The following is a 22,537-nucleotide window of genomic DNA, read 5'->3' as shown; positions in this document are numbered from 1 at the left end:
ACTGGCCTGAGATCAGGGAGCTCCAGCCTCAGCTAACCCTGGGGCTTGTTCTCTCCTCTTGCACAGTTTTTGAAGAGCCTGAAGACCCTAGTAACCGGTCATTTTTTTCTGAGATCATCTCCTCAATCTCTGATGTCAAATTCAGCCACAGTGGAAGGTACATCATGACCCGGGACTACCTCACTGTCAAGGTGTGGGACCTGAACATGGAGAACCGGCCCATTGAGACCTACCAGGTGAGTGTGGCACAGCAGGTGCCCACCGAGCTCCTTCCGAGCCACCTCTGGGCCAGCATGGAGCAGGGTGTGCCCCTGCTGTGTGGGAGCTTTGTGCCTGTAGGTAGTGGAAAGCAGAGTTGTTAAAGGTGGGCTCAAGTGACCTGGTGAGTTGTCACCATGTCCCCAGGCTGGGGGAGGGTGAGGAGAGAACGCTCAGGTGCTGGCATCTGGGAGCCAGGTGAGAAGTCTTGTGCAGAGCAGCAACCCTGCCCCTGTCACCTCTGCCAGGGCTGTGCTGGTCTGCCAGTGCCCAAACTGTGCTGGCCAGTGTGGGGGCTCACCCTGTCCCTCCCCCCGCAGGTCCATGATTACCTGAGGAGCAAGCTCTGCTCTCTCTATGAGAACGACTGCATCTTTGACAAGTTCGAGTGTGTCTGGAACGGCTCTGACAGGTGAGCATGTGCCTGCAGCCCTTTGGGCTGGCCTAAGGGCTCCCTTCCCCAGCTTTTGGCCGGCTGTGGGGTCTGCAGAGGTGCAGCAAGGACCACCTGCACCTGCCTTCTGCACACAGGTGGGGATGTCTGAGGGTCCTGCCCTCCCTTGGACACCTTCTGGAGGAGGTGGTTTAGCTCCAGATTGCCAGAATGTGGGGGTAATGCGTACCCAGGCGTGACTTACACCGAGCTGGGTGGCAGGAAGTGCGTGAGCCCCTGGCAGGGCTGTCACGGCTTTTTTCTGAGCCATCAGAGGGAGCGGACAAGGCACAGCTGGGGCTGGGACAAATTCCAGCGCTCACCCGAATCTCATCATGCCCTGATCGCTGCCTGCTCACCCGCAGTCCGCCTGTGACAAGGTGTGAAAACCCTCTGTCCTTGCCCGTTGCAGCGTCATCATGACCGGCTCCTACAACAACTTCTTCCGCATGTTCGACCGCAGCACCAAGCGCGACGTGACGCTGGAGGCGTCGCGGGAGAGCAGCAAACCGCGCGCCGTGCTCAAACCGCGCCGCGTCTGCCTGGGCGGCAAGCGCCGCAAGGACGAGATCAGCGTCGACAGCCTGGACTTCAGCAAAAAGATCCTGCACACGGCCTGGCACCCCTCCGAGAACATCATTGCTGTGGCAGCTACAAACAACCTGTACATATTCCAGGACAAGGTTAACTAGGAGGGAGAGGTTCTTTAGGAGTCTCATGTACTGATACCAGTGAACACAAGGTTTCAACTCTTCCTTTGCTTGCTTTCTTTCTTCCTTTCCTTTCTTCCTTTCTTCCTTCGTTTCCTTTCCTTCCTTTCTTTTCTTTTCTCTTCTCTTTCTTCTCCTTTCCTTCCTGTTCTTTGTTCAGTTCCTGCTCTGCAGATCACGGTTGTGCAGAGGAGCACTGGGCACCCCAGCCCAGGGGCCACTGGGGGCACCCCCAGACACCAGATTTACACAGGGAGAGCTGAGACTTCTTGCAGGGCAGTGTGAAGATGCCAGGCCTGGCTGTGCGTGTCCCCAGGCAGTGCTGGGTGGCAGTGGCCCTCTGCCCAGGCTGAGGATGTGACGTGCAGAGGCTGCCAGCAGGAGAAGGGGTTGATGGGGTAACACACCTTGGGCTCTGGCCAGCTCTGGTGGCAGTGGTCCCACCCCAATCGCTCCCAGAAATATTCCACCTGTTGTGTTGAAGACTGGAATGTTGCCTCCCTTTGCCATTTTCCACATTTGTCTTTTTATTACAACAGTTTTGTGTTTTACCAACAGAGACAGCAAAACCAAACGCAAAATGGAAAAGTTGAGTTTTGCAATGGACAAGTTTGGGGGGGGGGGTATTGCTGCACCTCCAGGTGTGTCTGCTCCAGCCAGGTTGCCCCCCAGCCCCCAGAACCCTCCTGAGGATTTGGCTTTGTAGATACTGTGGTGCCTTCTTTGGTATATGAAATACCTTTACAAACAATGCTTCCGACCTGCATTGATCGCAAACCAAACCAACCCTGGGCTCTGCTGCAGTTCTGGGCTTTGCTTTGGTCATTTTTCTCATTCTGTTGTGAGCTCTTGCATGTCGTGACTGTCTCTCTCTCTTTCTCTCTCTTTCTCTCTTTTTTAATTAATTTATTTATTTATTCAATTTTTTTAAAGATAAAGTATAAGTTGCTAATTTATGACCTAAAAAGGAATCCAACTGTATATTGCTGTTAGCCCCTGACTGTGTCAGAGAGAGGCTGTCTGCAGTCCTACATTATAACAACAATGATAATAATAATAAAACCAGTAACTCTTTCTCTTTGCATGGCCAGGCTGCCTCTTTCTACTCTACAGATTGGTCAGGTCCCTCCTGACCAATTGAGCAACTGCTCAATAAAACAAGGCTGACTGGATTTTCTGTAAATCTGAAAACTGCTCCTGCAGCAAGAAGCAGATGAAGTCAATTACAAATTTCAGCACTGTCGCTTGGGCAGTGGCTCCAGGGGTGACCCCGCTGCACCCCCCGAGGGATGCTGGCAGCCCCAGCACCCCCAGCCTCCAGGGACCCGGGACAGCCCCCGTGACACGGAGCCGAGCAGGGACAGGAACTGCTGCACTCCCACGGAGCTCAAGGACTGCACGGAAAACCAGGAGCTGGGGGAGACTGGGGAGCCCCACGTCACCTCCAGAGGAGCCCTTCCAAGGGAAGAACAAAGTGCACTGGCAAATGGATTTATTCCAAGGGATGGCTTTCAGGAGTAACTTTTTTTAAAAAATGAAATGGTAAAATAAAATAGCAAGAGTAAAGGAACTATTTTATAAGCCAACGCTCCTTTTTGTGCTGTGAGGAAAGGCCGTGCTGGGTGTCAGTGAAGTTGTCCCACACTGTGTGTGCAGTCCGTGCCTCTCGCCCCAGGGCAGGGCTGAGGCTCCTGCTGCAGGGCTGGGGGTGCAGAGGATCCCCCGGGTCCCTCTGGGGGTGGGACAGGGGGCAGTGTGCAGTGGGAGCACCTGCAGGGCCCCATACACAGGAACCCCGGGGTCTGACAGAGCCCCAGGAGCTGCCCCCTCCCCAGCCCCTGCCCTAACTCTGCAAACAGCAGCTCTGAATTAGCAGCTGCAGGGCAGGGACTGTGCAGCCAGGGAGATGCTCCTCACACACTCCTCCACCTTCCCATTAGCTGCAGGACCTCCACCCAACAGGAGCCCCAGAGGTGTGGGACATTCTGGGCTGCTGGATCTGGTTGCTCCACAAGGCAGAATTTAGTTCAGCTTTTTTCAAAAGTGGTTTCTTGCCCTTTCTAAGGCCTGCTTGGATTTAACCTCTGCCCTGCTGCGAGTTCTTGGCCACAGAGGGCAGGGCCAGCCAGGGGACATTCTGGGCTACCACAGCAATGGTGCTCAGGAAGTGTCAGCATCCCTTAGCAAAGCCAACCTCCCCTCTGGATGGATTCCACGGGCTGCCCCTGCCTGGGGACACTGGGACTCTGCCCAAGGGTCTGCCAGGGGGCACCAGCAGCATCCCCAGCCCATGTGTAAGCAACAGACAGAAGAGCTAAGCTGGAGAATCATCCTGCTCACCACACGCTGACCCCACACTGCTCAGGGGCACGGGCCCTGCTCTGCCCAGCACAGCCAAGAATGTAGGCAGCATCACTTCAGTCGTTTGCTTTACTCATAAATTCACAAGTCCAACAAAATCCAACAGAAATCGGGATTAGGCCTGTACAATCCATATATAAAAAGGTTGGTTTATTGTAGTTCAAATACATAAACTGAACAATCCCAACATTTCAAAATTAAACTTTAGAAACACAAGTTTGACATTCAAAACAGGAGTATAGTTTACAAGAATTGCCCAGAGGGGGTATGCACAGTCTAATCCAGAAGTATGTAAAGATCACTTTATTGTAAATAAAATTGTGTTTATACAACCGTCCTGGCCTGCTCGGTCACCTCTGGCATTTCCAGCCTCGAGCAAAACTCATCAGACAGAATTTCACGTGGGCAGAGCAACCTGACTGCTGCAGATCAATGGCTGGGGCAGGAGCAGAGCAGCCTGTGAATAAACCTGGTTTGGTCTCCAAGCCCCTGCTCTCCACTCAGCTCTAACCCTGGCTCTAACAGATTCAGTTCCACTCCCAAGGGTGGATCAGAGAACTGGGACCGGTGTTTGCAGAGGGGCTGCCGGTGATCAGTAATCTCAGCCAGTGTGTCACCCCCTCCTGCAGGGAGTGCAGGCAGCAGGGGACAGCTGGTGGCACACGCAGGACATGCTCAGCACACCAGGAGCACCCTGGGGACTCCCAGGCAGGACAGAGCTGAGGAAAGCCCCAGGCAGCAGCCACCCCCCGCTCCCACCACCCTGAGACCACAGTCACCAGACAGCCCCCACCCGGGGTTTGCCAGCCGTGCTCCAACTAACTCATAAATATCTTTAATGTGGGTTTGTCTTGTTGGTTCCCCCAGAGACCATTTAATGTTCACTCTGCTGCTCCTGCCTCTGCTGCTGGGAAGTTTGAGGATATTCAGGGTGATGGATGTGTGACCTGACGGATGGCTCATGCAAGCACTGGGTGACAGTCAGCCTGGCCCAGGGCAGCCTGGCCCAGGGGAGCCTGGCCCAGGGCAGCCTGGCCCAGGGGAGCCTGGCCCAGGGCAGCCTGGCCCAGGGCAGCCTGGCCCAGGGGAGCCTGGCCCAGGGCAGCCTGGCCCAGGGCAGCCTGGCCCAGGGGAGCCTGGCCCAGGGCAGCCTGGCCCAGGGCAGCCTGGCCCAGGGGAGCCTGGCCCAGGGCAGCCTGGCCCAGGGGAGCCTGGCCCAGGGCAGCCTGGCCCAGGGCAGCCTGGCCCAGGGCAGCCTGGCCAGGACAGCCTGGCCCAGGGCAGGCTGGGCTCTATTTGGTGGTTCTGCGGGTGGGCTCGGAGGCGGTGGGGGGCGGGGGGGGCCCGCGCCGGTCCAGGTCATCCACGTAGGACACGATCAGCTTGCGCCGCTCCTCGGGCACGCAGTCCAGCACCAGGTACCGCTTGTCGTTCTGCAGGATCTTCTCCACGTCCTTCAGGTGCTGGTCCGACTCCTGGATCAGCTTTTTGGATCTGAAAGCAATGTCACAACAGCCCTGGAGGCTCAGGGAGCCTGGGGAGGCACAGGGAGCCAGGGGAGGCTCAGGGAGCCAGGGGAGGCACAGGGAGCACTGGGGAGGCAGAGGGAGCACTGGGGAGGCACAGGGAGCCTGGGGAGGCACAGGGAGCACTGGGGAGGCACAGGGAGCACTGGGGAGGTGCAGGGAGCCAGGGGAAGCACAGGGAGCACTGGGGAGGCACAGGGAGCACTGGGGAGGCACAGGGAGCACTGGGGAGGCAGAGGGAGCACTGGGGAGGCAGAGGGAGCACTGGGGAGGCACAGGGAGCCTGGGGAGGCACAGGGAGCACTGGGGAGGCACAGGGAGCACTGGGGAGGCACAGGGAGCACTGGGGAGGCACAGGGAGCACTGGGGAGGCAGAGGGAGCACTGGGGAGGTGCAGGGAGCCAGGGGAGGCACAGGGAGCACTGGGGAGGCACAGGGAGCACTGGGGAGGCACAGGGAGCACTGGGGAGGCACAGGGAGCACTGGGGAGGCACAGGGAGCACTGGGGTGGCTCAGGGAGCACTGGGGAGGCACAGGGAGCCAGGGGAGGCACAGGGAGCACTGGGGAGGCACAGGGAGCACTGGGGAGGCACAGGGAGCCAGGGGAGGCACAGGGAGCACTGGGGAGGCACAGGGAGCCAGGGGTGGCACAGGGAGCACTGGGGAGGCACAGGGAGCCTGGGGAGGCACAGGGAGCACTGGGGAGGCACAGGGAGCACTGGGGAGGCACAGGGAGCCAGGGGTGGCTCAGGGAGCACTGGGGAGGCACAGGGAGCACGGGGAGGCGCAGGGAGCACTGGGGAGGCACAGGGAGCCAGGGGAGGCACAGGGAGCACTGGGGTGGCTCAGGGAGCACTGGGGAGGCACAGGGAGCACTGGGGAGGCACAGGGAGCACTGGGGAGGCACAGGGAGCACTGGGGAGGCACAGGGAGCCAGGGGAGGCTCAGGGAGCACTGGGGAGGCACAGGGAGCACTGGGGTGGCTCAGGGAGCACTGGGGAGGCACAGGGAGCACTGGGGAGGTGCAGGGAGCACTGGGGAGGCACAGGGAGCCAGGGGAGGCTCAGGGAGCACTGGGGAGGCACAGGGAGCACTGGGGAGGCACAGGGAGCACTGGGGTGGCTCAGGGAGCACTGGGGAGGCGCAGGGAGCACTGGGGAGGCACAGGGAGCACTGGGGAGGTGCAGGGAGCACTGGGGAGGCACAGGGAGCACTGGGGAGGTGCAGGGAGCACTGGGGAGGCACAGGGAGCACTGGGGAGGCACAGGGAGCACTGGGGAGGTGCAGGGAGCACTGGGGAGGTGCAGGGAGCACTGGGGAGGTGCAGGGAGCACTGGGGAGGCGCAGGGAGCACTGGGGAGGCACAGGGAGCACTGGGGAGGCACAGGGAGCACTGGGGAGGCACAGGGAGCACTGGGGAGGTGCAGGGCCTTGGCCACAGCTGAGCTACAAGGATGTCACATTAGCTGGGCACTGGGCACAAACACTGCTCTGGGCACTGAGAGCTGCCTTGTGCCTACACCTGGGCTGTGTTCATCCAGCACCATGCAAGACTCAGTAACAGACACCAGCCAGGAAAAAGAGGAGCAGTTTGCTGCTGTTTGTGTGGGAAAGCAGAAGAAAAGCCACTCCCCACCTGTAGGTGATGAATTTGGTCTCCTTGAGCAGTGTCCTGAAGTCGGCTTTGGCAGTGATGTATTTGTCTCGGATGTATTCCTCAAACTCCCTCTGCTTTTTCTGAAAGATAAACATGGCCCACTGAATGCAGCCCCAGTGCTTCCTGCAGCTGAACACACTGAACATCAGCACTAATTACATGTTAATTACACTTTTCCTTACATTCTGCATTTTTAGTTTTTTAAAAATTGTATTTAACTACTAGCACCTGTGTCCACACAGAGCTGAGGCCAGTGCAGCAGCCACCAACTCCCTCCTCTGCACCCTGCACCAGACTGGAACTTGGCAAGAGTGATGCAAAACACTCACCCTGTCACTGGAAGAGAATTTAATGCACCTTGGATCTTCTTTAATGATTTTTTTCACTTCCTTCCATGTTGATGTTAAAGTTATCTTTCAAAAGAAGCAAAAATAGTTAAAAGTAATTCAGAATATGGAATGCAAACATAATAACCTCTGAAGCCTTTAAATATATCCCAAGTCCACTGATGAACTTGCTGTTAAGAGCTGGGTTCTGATTACTTATACCATTACTGTTGTATTTTATAGTCAGTTGATTTCACATAGTGACTCATTTAATATTTTGAGATGGCATTTTCAGATCAAGGTCCTCCAAATATCATTTACTTTCTGAAGTCTTTTTCTAGTACAATTATGTATATTAAATTAAAAATTACCTGTAGAAAACTTGTCTCTAAACTAAAATAACCAATGCATTAAAAATCAGGTAAAAACCTCCAGGTTAAATGAAAGCTGCCTGAAGTTGGCACAGAACTAAAACAGGAAACCTCACTAAACCCTCAATGCACAGAATCAGGGATGCATTCCACAGCATGAGCAGAGTAAAAGTTCAGATTCAGCAGGAGAAGATCAGAACAGATGAACTGGGTGAGACCATACTGATGGCCACAAAGGCAAACACCCTGAATAAGGAAACAGACAGCGAAGAGGATCAAACAACTCGGTACTGAAGAAAGAAAAAGAAGGTGAAAAGATCACTGATTAGAAGTTTATATGTAAATTAAGTGTATGCTGAGTCAAAGTAAAACTGCAGATAAACAGGTAAGGAAACATAATGAACAGCTTTTGTTATAAAGGAGAAAAGAGAGCGGTGAAGCAAACAGACCATGGAAATAAAACCAAACCAGAGTGTGGGGCAGAAAAGCAGAAAGAGAAATCCCAGTGGGCTGCAAAGATTGTCAATTTGAACATCAACATCTCTCACCGCTGAAGTTTCATCCAGAAGTTGCCTGAAATGTTCTCTCTTCTTTTTGGTGAGTGCCTCGATGTGCTCGTTGAAGAGCTTCTCCTTCTCCTCCCTCTCGAGCAGGGAGCCCGACTCCCAGCGGTGATCCTTGCGCAGCGAGCGCCGCGTGTCGGACCAGGACACGTCCGAGGAGCGCACCTGCACAGAGCACCTCTTAACCAGAGCCCCCTCTGCACACCATCCTGTGCTACTCATCTCCTTTGAGGAGAAACCCTCTGCTTTTAAAAAGGGCTGGCAGCAGGTTCACCACAAACACTGAACAGGCAGGCGCAGAAGGGATCTCCGCACAGATGTCCCACTGGCCTGGCTGAGCATTCTCAAAACCACAAAATCCAAGCACACTCCTTTCCTTCCTGCTCTGTGTGCACCACCCTGCGCTCACCAGAGTGCTCGGAAAGGCAGCCCGGGAGATCTTTATTTCCAGAGACACTAGGAGCTCTGCAGTGACCTGTTTCCAGCCCAGAGAGCATCCTCTGCATGAGAACCCTAAATAAACCCTAAACAGCCTCCTCTCCCAAGCAAGACACTCTCTGGATGGGAACCCTAAAAGCACAGCCTCCTCTTCCAAACAAGGCAAAGGCAGTAGGATTTGTCCCCTCTGGAGCAGAGCTGGGATGGCCAGAGGCTCTCTGGAGCCCCGGAGCTCAGGCTGGCTGCAGGCAGGCTGCAGGCAGGCTCAGCAGGCAGGCTCAGCAGGCTCACCATGTCTGAGAGCAGCGCTTTGAAGTTCTGGATGGCCTCCTCGCGCTTGTGCTGCTCGCGCTCGCGGTCGATCTCCTTGGTCTGCTCGGAGCGCGCCTTCTGCACCTCGCGCTCGCGCTCCCGCAGGCTGGCCTCGATGCGCGCCTGCCGCTCCAGCTCCTTCTCCTTCTCCGAGTCCAGGTTCTGAAAGGACACGGCCACCTCAGCGACAGCAACGCTTCTCATCACACACCTAAAGGGCTGCCAGCCAAAGGCAGCCCGGAACAAAGCACTTCAAAGGGATCTGGGATCTGTGGATTGCGGAATTTTGGTTCACGAGCTGACAGGGAAAATCACGGCCAAGGAAATGCAGCCCAGCCTAGGAGGAAGCAATCAATGTGGTGTCTGTAGCTGCTGCAGCTTTACAGCCATCTTTTCCACCAGTGATTTCACAGGAATCTCTGAGGCATAACTTCTCTAGATGTTGGGAGTGTGCGTGCACACAGGTCCCACAAGCATCCCACCAGGGACAGAACTTCTAAGTTGCAAGCTGCCCTTCTGGGCACTCCCACAGTAACTGTGGTATGGAATTCTGCTCAGCACAGACCAGTGCCCACAGCTCAGCAGAGCCCAGGCTCCCCACCCACCTTGGCTATTTTCTCGATGTACTGCTTGAACAGGTCCTCCCTCTGTGAGGAGCTGTCCACCGCCTTGTACCGCGGGTCAGTCTCCACTTTGTCCTTCACTTTGCTCCAGCGAGACTGACTATCCAGGTGGTGGTTTGCCAGCAGCTCAAAGAAGTCCATTTTGATCTGTTCACACACAGAAACAGAAAGACAACACTTGAGAAGGATGCTTTAATATCCCACAGTTTGCTCTTATGAAAAGGGAGCTGACTTACCTTCATCAGAGGGACCACAATAACATTACACACCATTGCAATTTAGAGCAACACTAAAACTCTGAATTTAGTCATAACTGCAGCCCAAATTCACTGTTCCTTGAGACAATTTTGCTAAAGCAGATACATTTAGGTGATCTGCTGCATCTAAGATGAACTCTATATAAGAATGATCCACCAATACACTGTTCATTATTTTACTCCAATTTAAGCTTGTTTTTGAGCCTTTATATATGTCAAATTAACAAGTTACTGATGCTGCATGATAGCATTTTTGCATATCAGTACTCCAGAAGCCATGCAGCTTGAAACAGGGCTCTAGAGAATTCAGGCACCTATGGCTTTATCCTCCAGGTGTACAATTAACAGAGGTAAATGCCTGGATCTGCCAACAAAGAGCCACGTCTTAAAATGGATCTAACTAATAAAGAATTATCCACATAGGTTAATTAAGAAAATTATATTTAGGATGGTCATACACATTTACATAAAAGTTTAAAGGAACTGTTTTAGTCTACTTTGTCAGTTGGAAATGGCATGTCTTGTTTCTGTCTGTCACAGCCACTGCAAGGGCTGGCAGAGGATCAATCACAGCAGGTTTTATTTCAATACAAGGAGCAACATGTTTTCATCCAGAGCCCCAGAACCAGCAGCTGTAAGGGCAACCACTGTGCCTTTGTTAGACAGCTTGATTTCTGGGGAGGATGACGTCCCTGCTCCTGCTGCACTTCAGCTTTCAGGTCACCCCCACGCTGGGCTGGCCCTGCAGCCTCCCCTGCCAAAGCAGAGCTGAGGGCTGGGCTGCTGCAGGGCAGGGCACAAGGTTCTGCCTCCACAGCACCCCACACCCTGCCCAGCCAGAGCTCCACACAGCTCCATGGCACATGGATCAAAACCCAAAAGCCAGGAGAGGGCTGGCTGGTACTTCTCTCCCCATCCCTTAGAGAAGGGAAAGCAGGAGAAGCAGTTGAGCTGCAGAACACTGAGGTTCCTCAGGGAAAGGAGCAGATGGACAAAGCAGGCTCCAGCTTGCCAGAGACCTGGCACATCCTCATCCTCTAAAACGTGTTTAGTAATGGAATGAGGATCAGCACTAACATTCTGCAGCTTTGCCCACCAATACTTTCAGCTCTTCAAAATATTAACATATAAACATAAAAGGCTCTACAGGCTTTCTTTACTATACCAAAGGAGACTAAGACAGTAAAGCAGAGATCAGGGACCAGCCCCTTAGTGCCAGTGGGATGTTGTGCTACAGCTACAGCACTACTGCTTTATCTTAAAGGAGCTCAACAAAATGCTAAGCAAACTCTTTATTCATTGTAAAATTAAGACTGTTGTTTCAAAACATCATAAAACATGCATGCATTTTCAAAATATGAAGCTTTCTAAGCCATGGCATTTGAAATTTTTGTTAGAAACCAAACAGTCCCCAGCAGTTACTACAGAAGTCTCTAAGGTAAGGGTATCCCCAAGGTCGTGCACAATCAGCTGTGTGTGTATGCCCTGCCCAGGGCACCCTCACCCCTGAACCCTCTGCAGCCCCTGCCCAGCTGTGCAGCTGCAGCCCTGCCAGCTCCCCATGGCAGCAGACAGGAGGGCACAGCCAATTCCTCCCCAGGAAAAGCAGCAGCACTTCAGGCTCAGTGCTCCAAAGCAGTTCTCACTTCACTCCCATGCCCTGCACAAGCACGGGCATTGCCAGCTGATCTCAAATTTCCAACAGAAGATGGAAATGTCCCAAACAGTTGGGTGTAAAGCAGCTCCCCCAGCAGTACCGTGTGCAGGGGGCAGCAGTGGGGGTGGGTGTGCTGCACACAGGGCCCAAGGGCAGTGCCACACAGAGCTCTGGCTGGGGACAGGCACAGGGCAGGGTCTGCAGCCCCACAGCCCAGCAGGCTCACCCAGGACACTGCAAGAGGAGCAGCTGGGCACCACTACTGCCCAGTGCCTCCCTGACATCCCCCTGCTCCTCTCTGCCATCTCAGAAGTGCTGGCACGGGATTTGCTCACTGACAGCAGGGACAGCAATAAAACCACTGGAAAAGCTGGCTCCATCCCCATCCCATAAGCCATAACCCTTAATGTAAAATCAAACATTACATATATATAATCTAAAACCCTTACGTTAAAGATTTCTGTAAAGTTGATTCTCCCTAAGTAAAGATTTTGGACAGACTGAGAAAGCTTCAGGTTAAATGCCTTAAATTTTCTTTTATGTTTAAGCACTTTCAAAATCAAAGGATAAGGCTGAAAACATTTCAGGTGTATTTAGAAGTCTTTTTTTTTTTTTTTTTTTTTTTTTGGCAGTTAACACATTGCAGGTACAACTCTCATCACTTCACAAGGAAAAAAACTAAAAAAATGTAAAGTACCGGAACTGCGGGAGGCTAAAGTCACCACACAGAGATACCAATGCTTTCCTCACTAGGGAATCCCATAATATTTGCGTGTCAGTGATTGACAGCTGTCAGACTGAACTGATTGACAGGCCGCACAGCACATAACTGTAAAGTCTATCCACTTGTTATAAAACAGAATACATAAAATGGTTACAAAAGGCTTTTGGAGAAAAAAAAAACATTATTCAAAGCAAACAAACACAATCTCTTAACTTTTCAACTTTAGAACAATCATGCAATAACAAAATTAGTATTTATTCTTTAAAGTCTTCAACTGCACTATTAAGATGCAAAAATGCTTTAAAATTCCATATTCACAATTAAACTGCAGTATGCAAAATCTAGTCTTGAACTACATGAGTTCCCCTCTGAAAGCACAATCATTTAAGGACAACAGCAGCAATAAGGCAATGTTTGAGAAAATCAAGTACAGAATCAAATTATACCAGACCACCCAGATTTTAAAAACATGCAAAGCTTCCCAAAGAAAGAAACTGCCCCCAGATCTGACCTGTGCCCCAGCATTTCTCTCTCCTGACAGTATTCCAGGTAGGGAAATCTGCAATAACTTCACACTATGTAATAAAAATTGCAGACTTCCACTTGTCCAAAATGATTGGCCTTCAGAGGTGACCTCCACTCACACACACACAGGGACGTGGCAGCAAGTGGCCCCAGGTCTTGGGGGTCCCATCTGATGTCCCATGTCCAGGGCTGCTCCCCAGCACTGCCAGGGCAGGCACGTGACACTGGGAGCTCACTAATGTCAACAGCTGACCTTTAATAAGGGGCAGTTTAAAACTGAGATCTAGGTATTCAGAGCTTAAAAAGCCCCTCCCTAAGTGCCTGCTTTGAGATGGAAAGGGAACTGTTTGAAACTTAGACTATCCTCAGGGAATTGCACGTTCTGCCTGCCCCCACTGAGGGAACACAGAGGTAATGACAAGCTTTGGGGTTCCAGCCAAACAGAGCAAGACTCCTTTGCCTTTTCAGGATAAAATAACTTAATTAAAAAAATAAAAAAAAAATCAAGCATTACTTCAGTTAAGAAGATAATGTTACTGCTTGGGTCAATTTTAAAAAACAGTGTTGTTTAAGCAAACTCAGCTTCACAGGTGAACACAATCCAGTTCTAAATACTTTAAAAATCAATAAAACCACAAACTTGAAATTGTTTGGGAAGCCCAGGGGGACAGCCCTGAAGTACCTGCCTGTGAGAGCTCTAGGAAATCTTGGGGAAGGCTCAGGGAAGCCAAGCACTGGCTGTGTCCCACCTCTCACACACTCACACTCTGGAACTCAAGAGTCCCCTTACCTTCTCTCCCCTGGTCTTCGAGTCTTCCTTCTCCTTCTTTCTTGCCGCTGTGATAAACTCATTAAACAAGGCCTCTCGATCTTTCATCTTTTCAATTGCCTTGAACCTCGAGTCTTTAGCATGCTTGGCTGCAAATTCACTAAAAGTAGTTCTGCAACAAAATGGCAAGTGAACTCATTTGGCAGAGCTGTCTGGGCTGGGAGGCAGCTTCAGCAGGGAGGTGTTTCCTCTGCTGCACTACGTGCCAGAGCACAACTGACAAACCCAAAAGGCAAATCCTATGGTCTCCCTACAGAGCTGCTTGACCAATGCACTCTACAGAAGGAGTCAGCACTCACACAAGAGGTGTCTGCAGAGACTTACAAGGGTGGGCTGGTTTGTTCTGGTACAGCCACCTGCAGAAGGGGCTGGGAAGGTGTAGAGAGAGACTACAGTGCAACCAAGGAGAAGAAATGAAAAAAATAACTCAGTTGTCTACAAAACTCTTTTCTTTTCTGTGGGTTAGCAGTTCAGCCACCAGTCTGTCCGGGTATTTCACAGCTGTGAAACCAAAAATCCCAGGTGCATTCAGTTGCAGCCAAACCATGCTAAGAGTCCAAGAAAGGCAGCCTCTGTGAGCAGTGCCCTGAGAACAGGCTGCACCAGCTCCTCCCCTTGCAGTGCCCACTGCAGAGCCTGACTCAGAGCACTCAGGGTGAAACCCTTCACACACCATGGGCAGAGGCAGCACCACTGGGCTCTCAACCCTCATCCCACAGCGTCTCCCTGACCTTCTCTCACCTCCAGGGCCAGATTCCAACCTGTGCAGCAGGTACATTACTGCCACTTACCTCGGAAAAAAATCACTACTGTGCTTTTTCCAAGCTCTGATGCAAATCTGGCCCCAAGAATACGTGAGACACTTATAATCATACGAATGTTTTCATCACAGCATGGAAATAATTAGACTTGGAAAATCCAGCCTACTGTTGCTGTAGGGTAAATTGAAACAAGAAGAGAATTTGGTAGCTTATTCAAAAGGATTAGAAAGTGAATGTACAGCTAGACTGAAGAACAAGAGCTGCTCAAGTGAAGTGGAACACAAACTCTTGAGCATGTTGGACTGAGATGGATGATAAAAAACCAGTCTGGCACTCACAGAAGTACAGCAATATCTTTAGACAAACACTGAAACCAGAAGACAAAGGATAAGATTAAACAAGACAGTATTTCAGCTGGAATTCTCTTTCCCACCCCAGCCCATAATCAGGTAAAGAATCAGTCCCAACACGACATACTGAAGATATGCAGAAAGCTGAGGATACTAAAGCTAAAAAAAGAGTTTCTTAAGGCATTTCCATGCCTCCAGTCTTCCAGCCTGCCACTGAGTTATTAGTTAGCTCTGAAGCAATTTAAAAGTTACCACAGCACTGTCACCAAATTTCCAAAATTAGTCCCTGGAAAAAACTGAGCTGAAGTGAAACAAATGAGCTGTTATTTCACTGGGAAAGAATTAATGCCAGATGAGCCAAGAGATGCTGAAAGAGGACACCTTGGAGCTGATCAGGTGACATAAGCATGGATCTCATGACCTCTGTGTGCAGAAGCTGTGAAACAAATAAAGCCAGCAGTGAAATCTTGAATGTACATTCAGTGTCATCCCCTCACTGACTGCTGCCAGGGGTCTCAATGTGAGGGGGGTGTAGCCAGGGCTTATTAAAGCAACCAGAACATTTTATCATATCATTATTGACATCGTTTGTAACCAGAAAACATCCCTACAACCCCCTCCAAACCCAAGAAACCTCCCTAGTGCTTCTCAAAGACTGATTAAGAAACAGGGTTATAAAGAAACTTGTGGTGGGTCCAAGGCCTTTGTCACAATCCAGGCAGCATGCTGGGGATTTCTTCAACTTGAATATGCAAATCACCAGTTCTATTATTTCATGGTGAAAACAAGCACACAAAGGAAGATTTCAACAATATCTCATGATTTTTCTTCTCTTTGCCCATTTTGAGCAAGGTTAATCAACCCAACACACTACATCCTAGTAGAGCTTATGCATGTGAACCACAAAGAAACTCCTACCTTGGATTAATCTTTGCTTCTTCCATCATTTTCTTGAAATCCTCCTTGGCCTGCATTATTTTATTTTTCTTCTCCTTGCGCTCCTCCTCTGCTCGGGTTTTCACATACTGATCAAACACCTACAGAAACACCAGTCACCACAGCACACACACAAGTGACACTGAAGCTCTAGGGACAAGGGAGGAAAAGCCCCACTTCTCTCCTCTTTGGTTTCCTTTCCTCTCACCACAGAATCAACTCAGAAGAGGCAGAAATCCTAGAGACACTTTGCATTCACAAGGGAAGTGATCCAAGCTGCAGAGTGCTGTACCTAACACACCTTCTGAGGCCTGGCAAGAAGTTCCTGCAACATTCCAGTTACCATTTTCCTGAATCCCATGTTTCAGACACTTCCCATGCTCTTGAAGCTTTCCATTTCCCTACATTCACTCAAAGAAAAGCTGCTGAAGTGAGAACCTGCTTAACAATAAAAATGCACTTTAGGTTTCCCCCCAAACACCTTTTTAAAGGAAACTGCTAGATTATTTATTGTGCCAATACTCTGACAAGATACTGATGGCTCTCACTGTTTCACTCAGGTTTCAGCAGTGCTCTGCAGACATACAACTTCCACTGTGTTAAAATATGAGACCTTCCAACCACAGGAAATAAAGAACATCAACACCTTCCCTTGCTGGTTTCTTCCATTTCCAGGCAAACCCTAATGATGACAAAGATCCCCTGCAGCACTAATTAGTTTGAAAGGTTTGCAGAAACAAAGACTGAGGATTGAGATAAACCTGTAGTAGCTGTGCCTGCATGGGAAGTGAATTTAAGTATTTTACCTGTTTCCTTTCTTTGGGGTTGAGCAGCAAGTAACGAGGATCAAACACGATCTTGTGCAGCTCCTTCTCCCATGTTGAAAAGGCAGAGACCTTTAATTAAATGAAGACAAACATACAAATTATACAGCAGTTGTACAGTTTTCCTTGAAAACACTAAGATGTGATGAAAAGAGGGAATCAAACTCATCCTGGAGTTTCCATCACTAACAGATGACAGAGGCTGTCATAGAAAATTTCAACATCAATTTCCTCTCAAAACTAAAGGATAATACATACTTATTTATGACTGCTATGTGATATATAAAAATATACACTAAAAGAGAGCCTGAGAATCTGTGTTCCATTTTTTAGTTACTATCCAAATTTATATTCAACTAGTTTAATTTATCAAAACTGATTGGCATCGAGTAGATTTCTTCAGTTAACTAAAAGCAAAAAGTCTCCCATTTAAGGATAAGACTGTACAGACCAGAGTGGAAGTTGGTGCTTTTCTCAGCAGGAACATTTCTAAGAATATTAAGGACATGTTTGTGTATCCTATTCATTTTGACTGGCAATGTCCACTTAGGTAAATACTTCATTTGGGGAAAAATGATCTGTCTTGATCCTGTCATTTCAGTAACACAGAAATCAAAGCTTTGCTGTAATTTTAAGTTTCTTTGCAATCTGGTGTCTTGTACCAAGACCATTCATTGACCAGAGGAGGGATGAGAAGGTTTCTGTACACAAAGTGGCACAGGTTTGGAATTCACTGAGAACTGAGAGCTCTGCACAAACCTCCCCCTCTCTCTCACAGACACAGAGCTCAGATCTGACCCTCCCTCTCCCTCCTCACACACACAGAGCTCAGATCTGACCCTCCCTCTCCCTCCTCACACACACAGAGCTCAGATCTGACCCTCCCTCTCTCCTCACACACACAGAGCTCAGATCTGACCCTCCCTCTCTCCTCACACACACAGAGCTCAGATCTGACCCTCCCTCTCTCCTCACACACACAGAGCTCTGATCTGACCCTCCCTCTCTCCTCACACACACAGAGCTCTGATCTGACCCTCCCTCTCTCCTCACACACACAGAGCTCAGATCTGACCCTCCCTCTCTCCTCACACACACAGGTTTCTGACTCTCACACACACACAGGTCTCTGACCCTCTCTCTCACACACAGGTTTCTGACCCTCTCTCCTCACACACACAGGTCTCTGACCCTCTCTCCTCACACACAGGTTTCTGACCCTCTCTCCTCACACACAGGTTTCTGACCCTCTCTCACACACACACAGGTTTCTGACCCTCCCTCCTCACACACAGGTTTCTGACCCTCTCTCACACACACACAGGTTTCTGACCCTCTCTCCTCACACACACAGGTTTCTGACCCTCTCTCCTCACACACAGGTTTCTGACCCTCTCTCCTCACACACACAGGTTTCTGACCCTCTCACATACACAGGTTTCTGACCCTCTCTCTCACACACACAGGTCTCTGACCCTCTCTCCTCACACACAGGTTTCTGACCCCTCTTTCCAGCAGCATGTCCTTGAACTGCTTCATCCGAGCCTCCAGGGGGACAATGGCTCTCTCTCGAGCAGCTTTAATCTCAGCCTCCATAGCAGCCTCCTTCTCAGAATCAATGTCTTTGATATCATCTTTCCTGAAAAGAACCCAAACACAGAGTGTAAATTGAGGAGCAAAACAGCAGCCCTGGAGGTCAGAACCTGCAGCACACCAGGACAGGGTGGGTACCACTGACCACAGCAGAAGAACAGGCTCCCAGTCCATGGAGGCCATTCTCAGAGGTGGATAGCAATACTTTCACACCCAGAGCTCAGGAGCCAAGGCATTCCAAGTAACTTCAGTGCCAACAGATGACTCCAAAGCAATCAGCACAGTCTGCCTGTGTTCAGAGGTCTCACCAGACATGCAGCAGATTTTACACCTCCAGCTCTAACTTTGGAACTTTCTGTGCTGGGCCATGAGCACTGAGGGAGTTTGTGCAGGTTGGGAGCACCTCACAATGACACCAAGAATGCTGAGACACAGGTGAGACCTCCCCATCAAAAGCTTCAGGAGAAATGTGCTGATTTAGGTTTACTAAGAGCAAATGCACTTCACCCCAAACAAACCCCCAGCCCTTACTGCTAACAGCTCCATGATCCTCCCTAGGATGACACAACCACAAATAACACAGTAAAATCACTGCTAAAAGAGTGTGTACCTCATGTAGCAATTCCAAAAGGCAAACCAGACCAAAGGACATAAGGCAGACTCTAAACATTTGTAACAGAGTGAAAATAGAGGAACCACTATGAAAATCTGGGTGGTGGGATATTTTGACAATGAAGTCTTGTGCCCAGAAATCAACAAACAACAGAAGTAAGCTATTTAATACATACTACACCCAAAATATTCTTTGGATTCACCAACTTACACTACTTATTTCCATTTCAAATCACTTCCAAAACATGCTATTTCCTCTCTGCACAGACCTCAGCTATCTCAGGGAAATATCAAATACCTGAACTGCTGAGGACTCTGCACCAACCCTGCCTGCTCCCATTCTACTCTGTAGGACACAACACCCATGGCTCAAGTGACAAACTTCTGTTATTTTACCTACACAGATATTTACCTACACCTGCTGTTGAAAAAGAAAAACTTACTTGCGCTTTTTGATTTTAATAGGCTCATCTTCATTTGCTTCCTCTGCAGCTTCGTGCTCTTCTCTAACTGCAACAGATTTCAATAGCACTTTAGATTTTATATTGATGAACATTTTTAAACTTATAAGTGAAACCTCATGCACAAACCAAGGACAACATGTGCAGCAATTGTGTTCTGACCTGTGGATCTCAGAGTAACACTATTGGAACTTGGGGACTTCAGCCAACTTGAAATTAAAAATGATAAACACTGAGCTCTTACTTTTAGGGGGAAACAACTCAGGCTAAACAGTCTAGTGAAGCACATTTGGATCTACCTGATTACTTGCACTTTCTCTCCTCCAACTATAAAGCCAACATGTCATCCCAGGACCATCTCCTAGAACTCAGGCCAGAGAGAAATCTCATCTCAGCAGCCTTTTGAATGTTCTCTCTTGGCAGCTATTCCCAGTCTACTCCAACTGGTGATCTTAACTTCTCTTCTGTGAGACCCTGTTTGTACATTATGATTACTCTTTTCTGGTCTCTTTCTTATAAAACAAACATAATCCCCTTTTTCAGTCAGGGGTCTTTCAATCTGTTGGCATTTAGCAGAACAATTAACCTTGTTTGTATCTACTTTCTTTGTAGGCTATCATTTCCCCAAAGGACTCTGCAATCTGCACTCCACCTTTTCAGTACGTCCTCGCATTTCTGTCACTTATTTAAATAAAAATTCTGTCACACCTTTAAATGGAAAGCAAAGTGGTAAGTTATATTAATGCTTCCTAAGAAGACAGCAAGACTGTTCTTACTGAGTTTTTTCCCTTCTTCCAGTCCCTTCTTGTGAGGAGGCTCCTGGATGATTTTGTCCACGTCAGCTCTGCCGATGAGGTCGTCGGGCCGGTCCCACATGGACAGGCGGGTGGTGGGGTTGTAGAAGAACACCCGCTCATCTCCTGTCCACACCACACACCTGCAGGGAGGAGCCTCATCACCTGCCTCACCTGCACCCACAGGGCTCCTGCCAGGGCCCAGGGCACCATGCCAGCACAGCCCCTGCAGCTGCCCAGCTGTGCTGTGCTGTGCTGTGCACACACAGTGCAGGGCTCCAAATGCAGCACAGTCCCTGCAGCTGCCCAGCTGTGCTGTGCTGTGCACACACAGTGCAGGGCTCCAAATGCAGCACAGCCCCTGCAGCTGCCCAGCTGTGCTGTGCTGTGCACACACAGTGCAGGGCTCCAAATGCAGCACAGTCCCTGCAGCTGCCCAGCTGTGCTGTGCTGTGCACACACAGTGCAGGGCTCCAAATGCAGCACAGCCCCTGCAGCTGCCCAGCTGTGCTGTGCTGTGCACACACAGTGCAGGGCTCCAAATGCAGCACAGCCCCTGCAGCTGCCCAGCTGTGCTGTGCTGTGCTGTGCACACACAGTGCAGGGCTCCAAATGCAGCACAGCCCCTGCAGCTGCCCAGCTGTGCTGTGCTGTGCACACACAGTGCAGGGCTCCAAATGCAGCACAGCCCCTGCAGCTGCCCAGCTGTGCTGTGCTGTGCACACACAGTGCAGGGCTCCAAATGCAGCACAGCCCCTGCAGCTGCCCAGCTGTGCTGTGCTGTGCACACACAGTGCAGGGCTCCAAATGCAGCACAGCCCCTGCAGCTGCCCAGCTGTGCTGTGCACACACACAGTGCAGGGCTCCAAATGCAGCACAGCCCCTGCAGCTGCCCAGCTGTGCTGTGCTGTGCTGTGCACACACACAGTGCAGGGCTCCAAATGCAGCACAGCCCCTGCAGCTGCCCAGCTGTGCTGTGCTGTGCACACACAGTGCAGGGCTCCAAATGCAGCACAGCCCCTGCAGCTGCCCAGCTGTGCTGAGCTGTGCACACACAAGTGCAGGGCTCCAAATGCAGCACAGCCCCTGCAGCTGCCCAGCTGTGCTGAGCTGTGCACACACACAGTGCAGGGCTCCAAATGCAGCACAGTCAGAGCTGTGCACACTCCAGCCCTGCTCTGACTCCCTCTCACACCTACCACGGGGTGCCTGGGATCGGGGTGGTGGCCACTGGCTTGGCCTTCTGAGCTGCCTTCTCCTCCTCTGTCATTTCTTCCTCTTTCGGCTCCTCAACGAAAAAACAAGTTTGAGGATCAGGCAATGACAGCTGGCTAATTATTTATTACACAGTAACCAACTTGTTTCACTGAAACCACGCTGACAAGCAGCTCATAACCACACCTCATCCATGCCTACAACAGAAGCACTGGAATTGTAACAACAGCTGCTACTCCAAAATCTCTATTCCAGAACCTCTATGCATTTAATTAACTTTTGATTAACTTTTTGATTTAGCTTTTAATTAACTTCTCAGCAAAACCTTACTTAAATACCTTCCTAGATCTGCATGAATCCTGGAAATCCAGGAGGGCCTGGATACAGGTGTAAAGGTGTATTTTCTGACAAAGGGATTTTCATTTATTTTTAAAATTACTTTATTTGATAATGAGACACATAGTATGAAACAGTGAAAACCTGAAATAACCTCTGTAGCAGAAATCAGCAAACTGGTAACTACCTCAGAAACAAACAGGAGTGCCAGCAAAATCCAGCAACTGAATTCTGTGATTTTGCCTATTAAACCACACTGAAGTTCACAGAAATCAGGATAAAGCTTTGATTTTTATTTAAACAACCCTCAGCATCCTCAAAAACTATGGTGTTCAGCACAGCAAAATGCCTTTTTTTTTTTAAACTTTTGTTTACTGAAAACACTACAGCCCTTTCTAGGACATGTTCCTAACAGCCTCAACTTAGCAGTTACAGCACAGGGGAAATGTGTGAGCTTTGTGTCCAAATGTTCAAAATAATGAAGCAAAGAAATAGAGAAAAAACTATAAAATATTTCAGGACAAGTTGCATTTTCTGAGTACCATAAAATCAGTGAGAGAACACATCTGTCTAATAAGCTAACTTCTGTCCCATGCTCTCACTAACTTCTTAACTGACATATTACATGTTTCTTTTGAATGTTCTTTTTTCCTTATGTAAAAACATTAAAGAAAGATCTGAGTCCAGAAAGGGAGGCTTCCAAATCCCCCCAGGAATTTAAGAACTTGAATTGGCATTAACCTGCCAACCTGCCTGGGCTAAGATGCAGCCAAAGCAGAGGAATGTGAGATTTCAGACTGGCTTTTGGGTTTTTTACCTCCTTTATCAGTTCTTTTATGGGTTCTTCTTTAGACTCTTCTTCTTCTGTCTCCATTGGTAAAGGCTCCTCTGAGGGCTCTTTAATTGGCTCTTTGACCTTCTCTTCCATTTTTTCTAAATAAAGATAACAGTTTTCTTGAGTATTATTAAGAAACCACTGTAGAACCACAACAAATTTCTTTTTATTGGTATAATTTTCCAAATGCAACACCAACCCAAAGCTTCTTTTCAATATATTCTCACCACTCTCTGTCTCTCTTGGGCTT

At 49.8% G+C, this 22,537-nt stretch overlaps 2 protein-coding genes across 10 annotated transcripts in view; one reads left to right on the top strand and one right to left on the bottom strand.

Annotated features, from left to right (window-relative positions):
- Positions 1-2,475, top strand: part of PPP2R2B (protein phosphatase 2 regulatory subunit Bbeta) — a 51,670-nt gene extending 49,195 nt beyond the window's left edge. For all 3 annotated transcript variants that reach the window (XM_079319733.1, XM_079319732.1, XM_079319734.1), the window contains exons 7-9: positions 67-236; positions 579-670; positions 1,104-2,475. In XM_079319733.1, the coding sequence (XP_079175859.1) occupies positions 67-236; positions 579-670; positions 1,104-1,383 (542 nt within the window). In that variant the 3' untranslated portion in view covers positions 1,384-2,475. The remainder of the gene's footprint in view (positions 1-66; positions 237-578; positions 671-1,103) is intronic.
- A 1,338-nt stretch (positions 2,476-3,813) lies between these two features.
- Positions 3,814-22,537, bottom strand: part of TCERG1 (transcription elongation regulator 1) — a 31,524-nt gene continuing 12,800 nt past the window's right edge. For 3 of the 7 annotated variants that reach the window (XM_079319714.1, XM_079319717.1, XM_079319720.1), the window contains 15 exons: positions 22,270-22,385; positions 21,101-21,189; positions 19,884-20,044; positions 19,090-19,156; positions 17,945-18,080; positions 16,424-16,513; positions 15,600-15,718; positions 13,532-13,682; positions 9,561-9,725; positions 8,935-9,117; positions 8,191-8,370; positions 7,275-7,358; positions 6,925-7,025; positions 5,030-5,256; positions 3,814-4,748 (listed from right to left, as the gene is read on the bottom strand). In XM_079319714.1, the coding sequence (XP_079175840.1) occupies positions 5,055-5,256; positions 6,925-7,025; positions 7,275-7,358; positions 8,191-8,370; positions 8,935-9,117; positions 9,561-9,725; positions 13,532-13,682; positions 15,600-15,718; positions 16,424-16,513; positions 17,945-18,080; positions 19,090-19,156; positions 19,884-20,044; positions 21,101-21,189; positions 22,270-22,385 (1,844 nt within the window). In that variant the 3' untranslated portion in view covers positions 3,814-4,748; positions 5,030-5,054. Of the gene's footprint in view, positions 5,257-6,924; positions 7,026-7,274; positions 7,359-8,190; positions 8,371-8,934; positions 9,118-9,560; positions 9,726-13,531; positions 13,683-15,599; positions 15,719-16,423; positions 16,514-17,944; positions 18,081-19,089; positions 19,157-19,883; positions 20,045-21,100; positions 21,190-22,269; positions 22,386-22,537 lie in introns of all 7 variants that reach the window. The other 4 variants (XM_079319715.1, XM_079319718.1, XM_079319716.1 and 1 more) reach the window with 4 other exon arrangements.

This window comes from Erithacus rubecula, assembly GCF_903797595.1.
Source record: "Erithacus rubecula genome assembly, chromosome: 16".
Classification (NCBI taxonomy): Eukaryota; Metazoa; Chordata; class Aves; order Passeriformes; family Muscicapidae; genus Erithacus; species Erithacus rubecula.
Note: the sequence above shows the minus strand (reverse complement) of the source record. Positions and strands in the feature narration are given on the sequence as shown.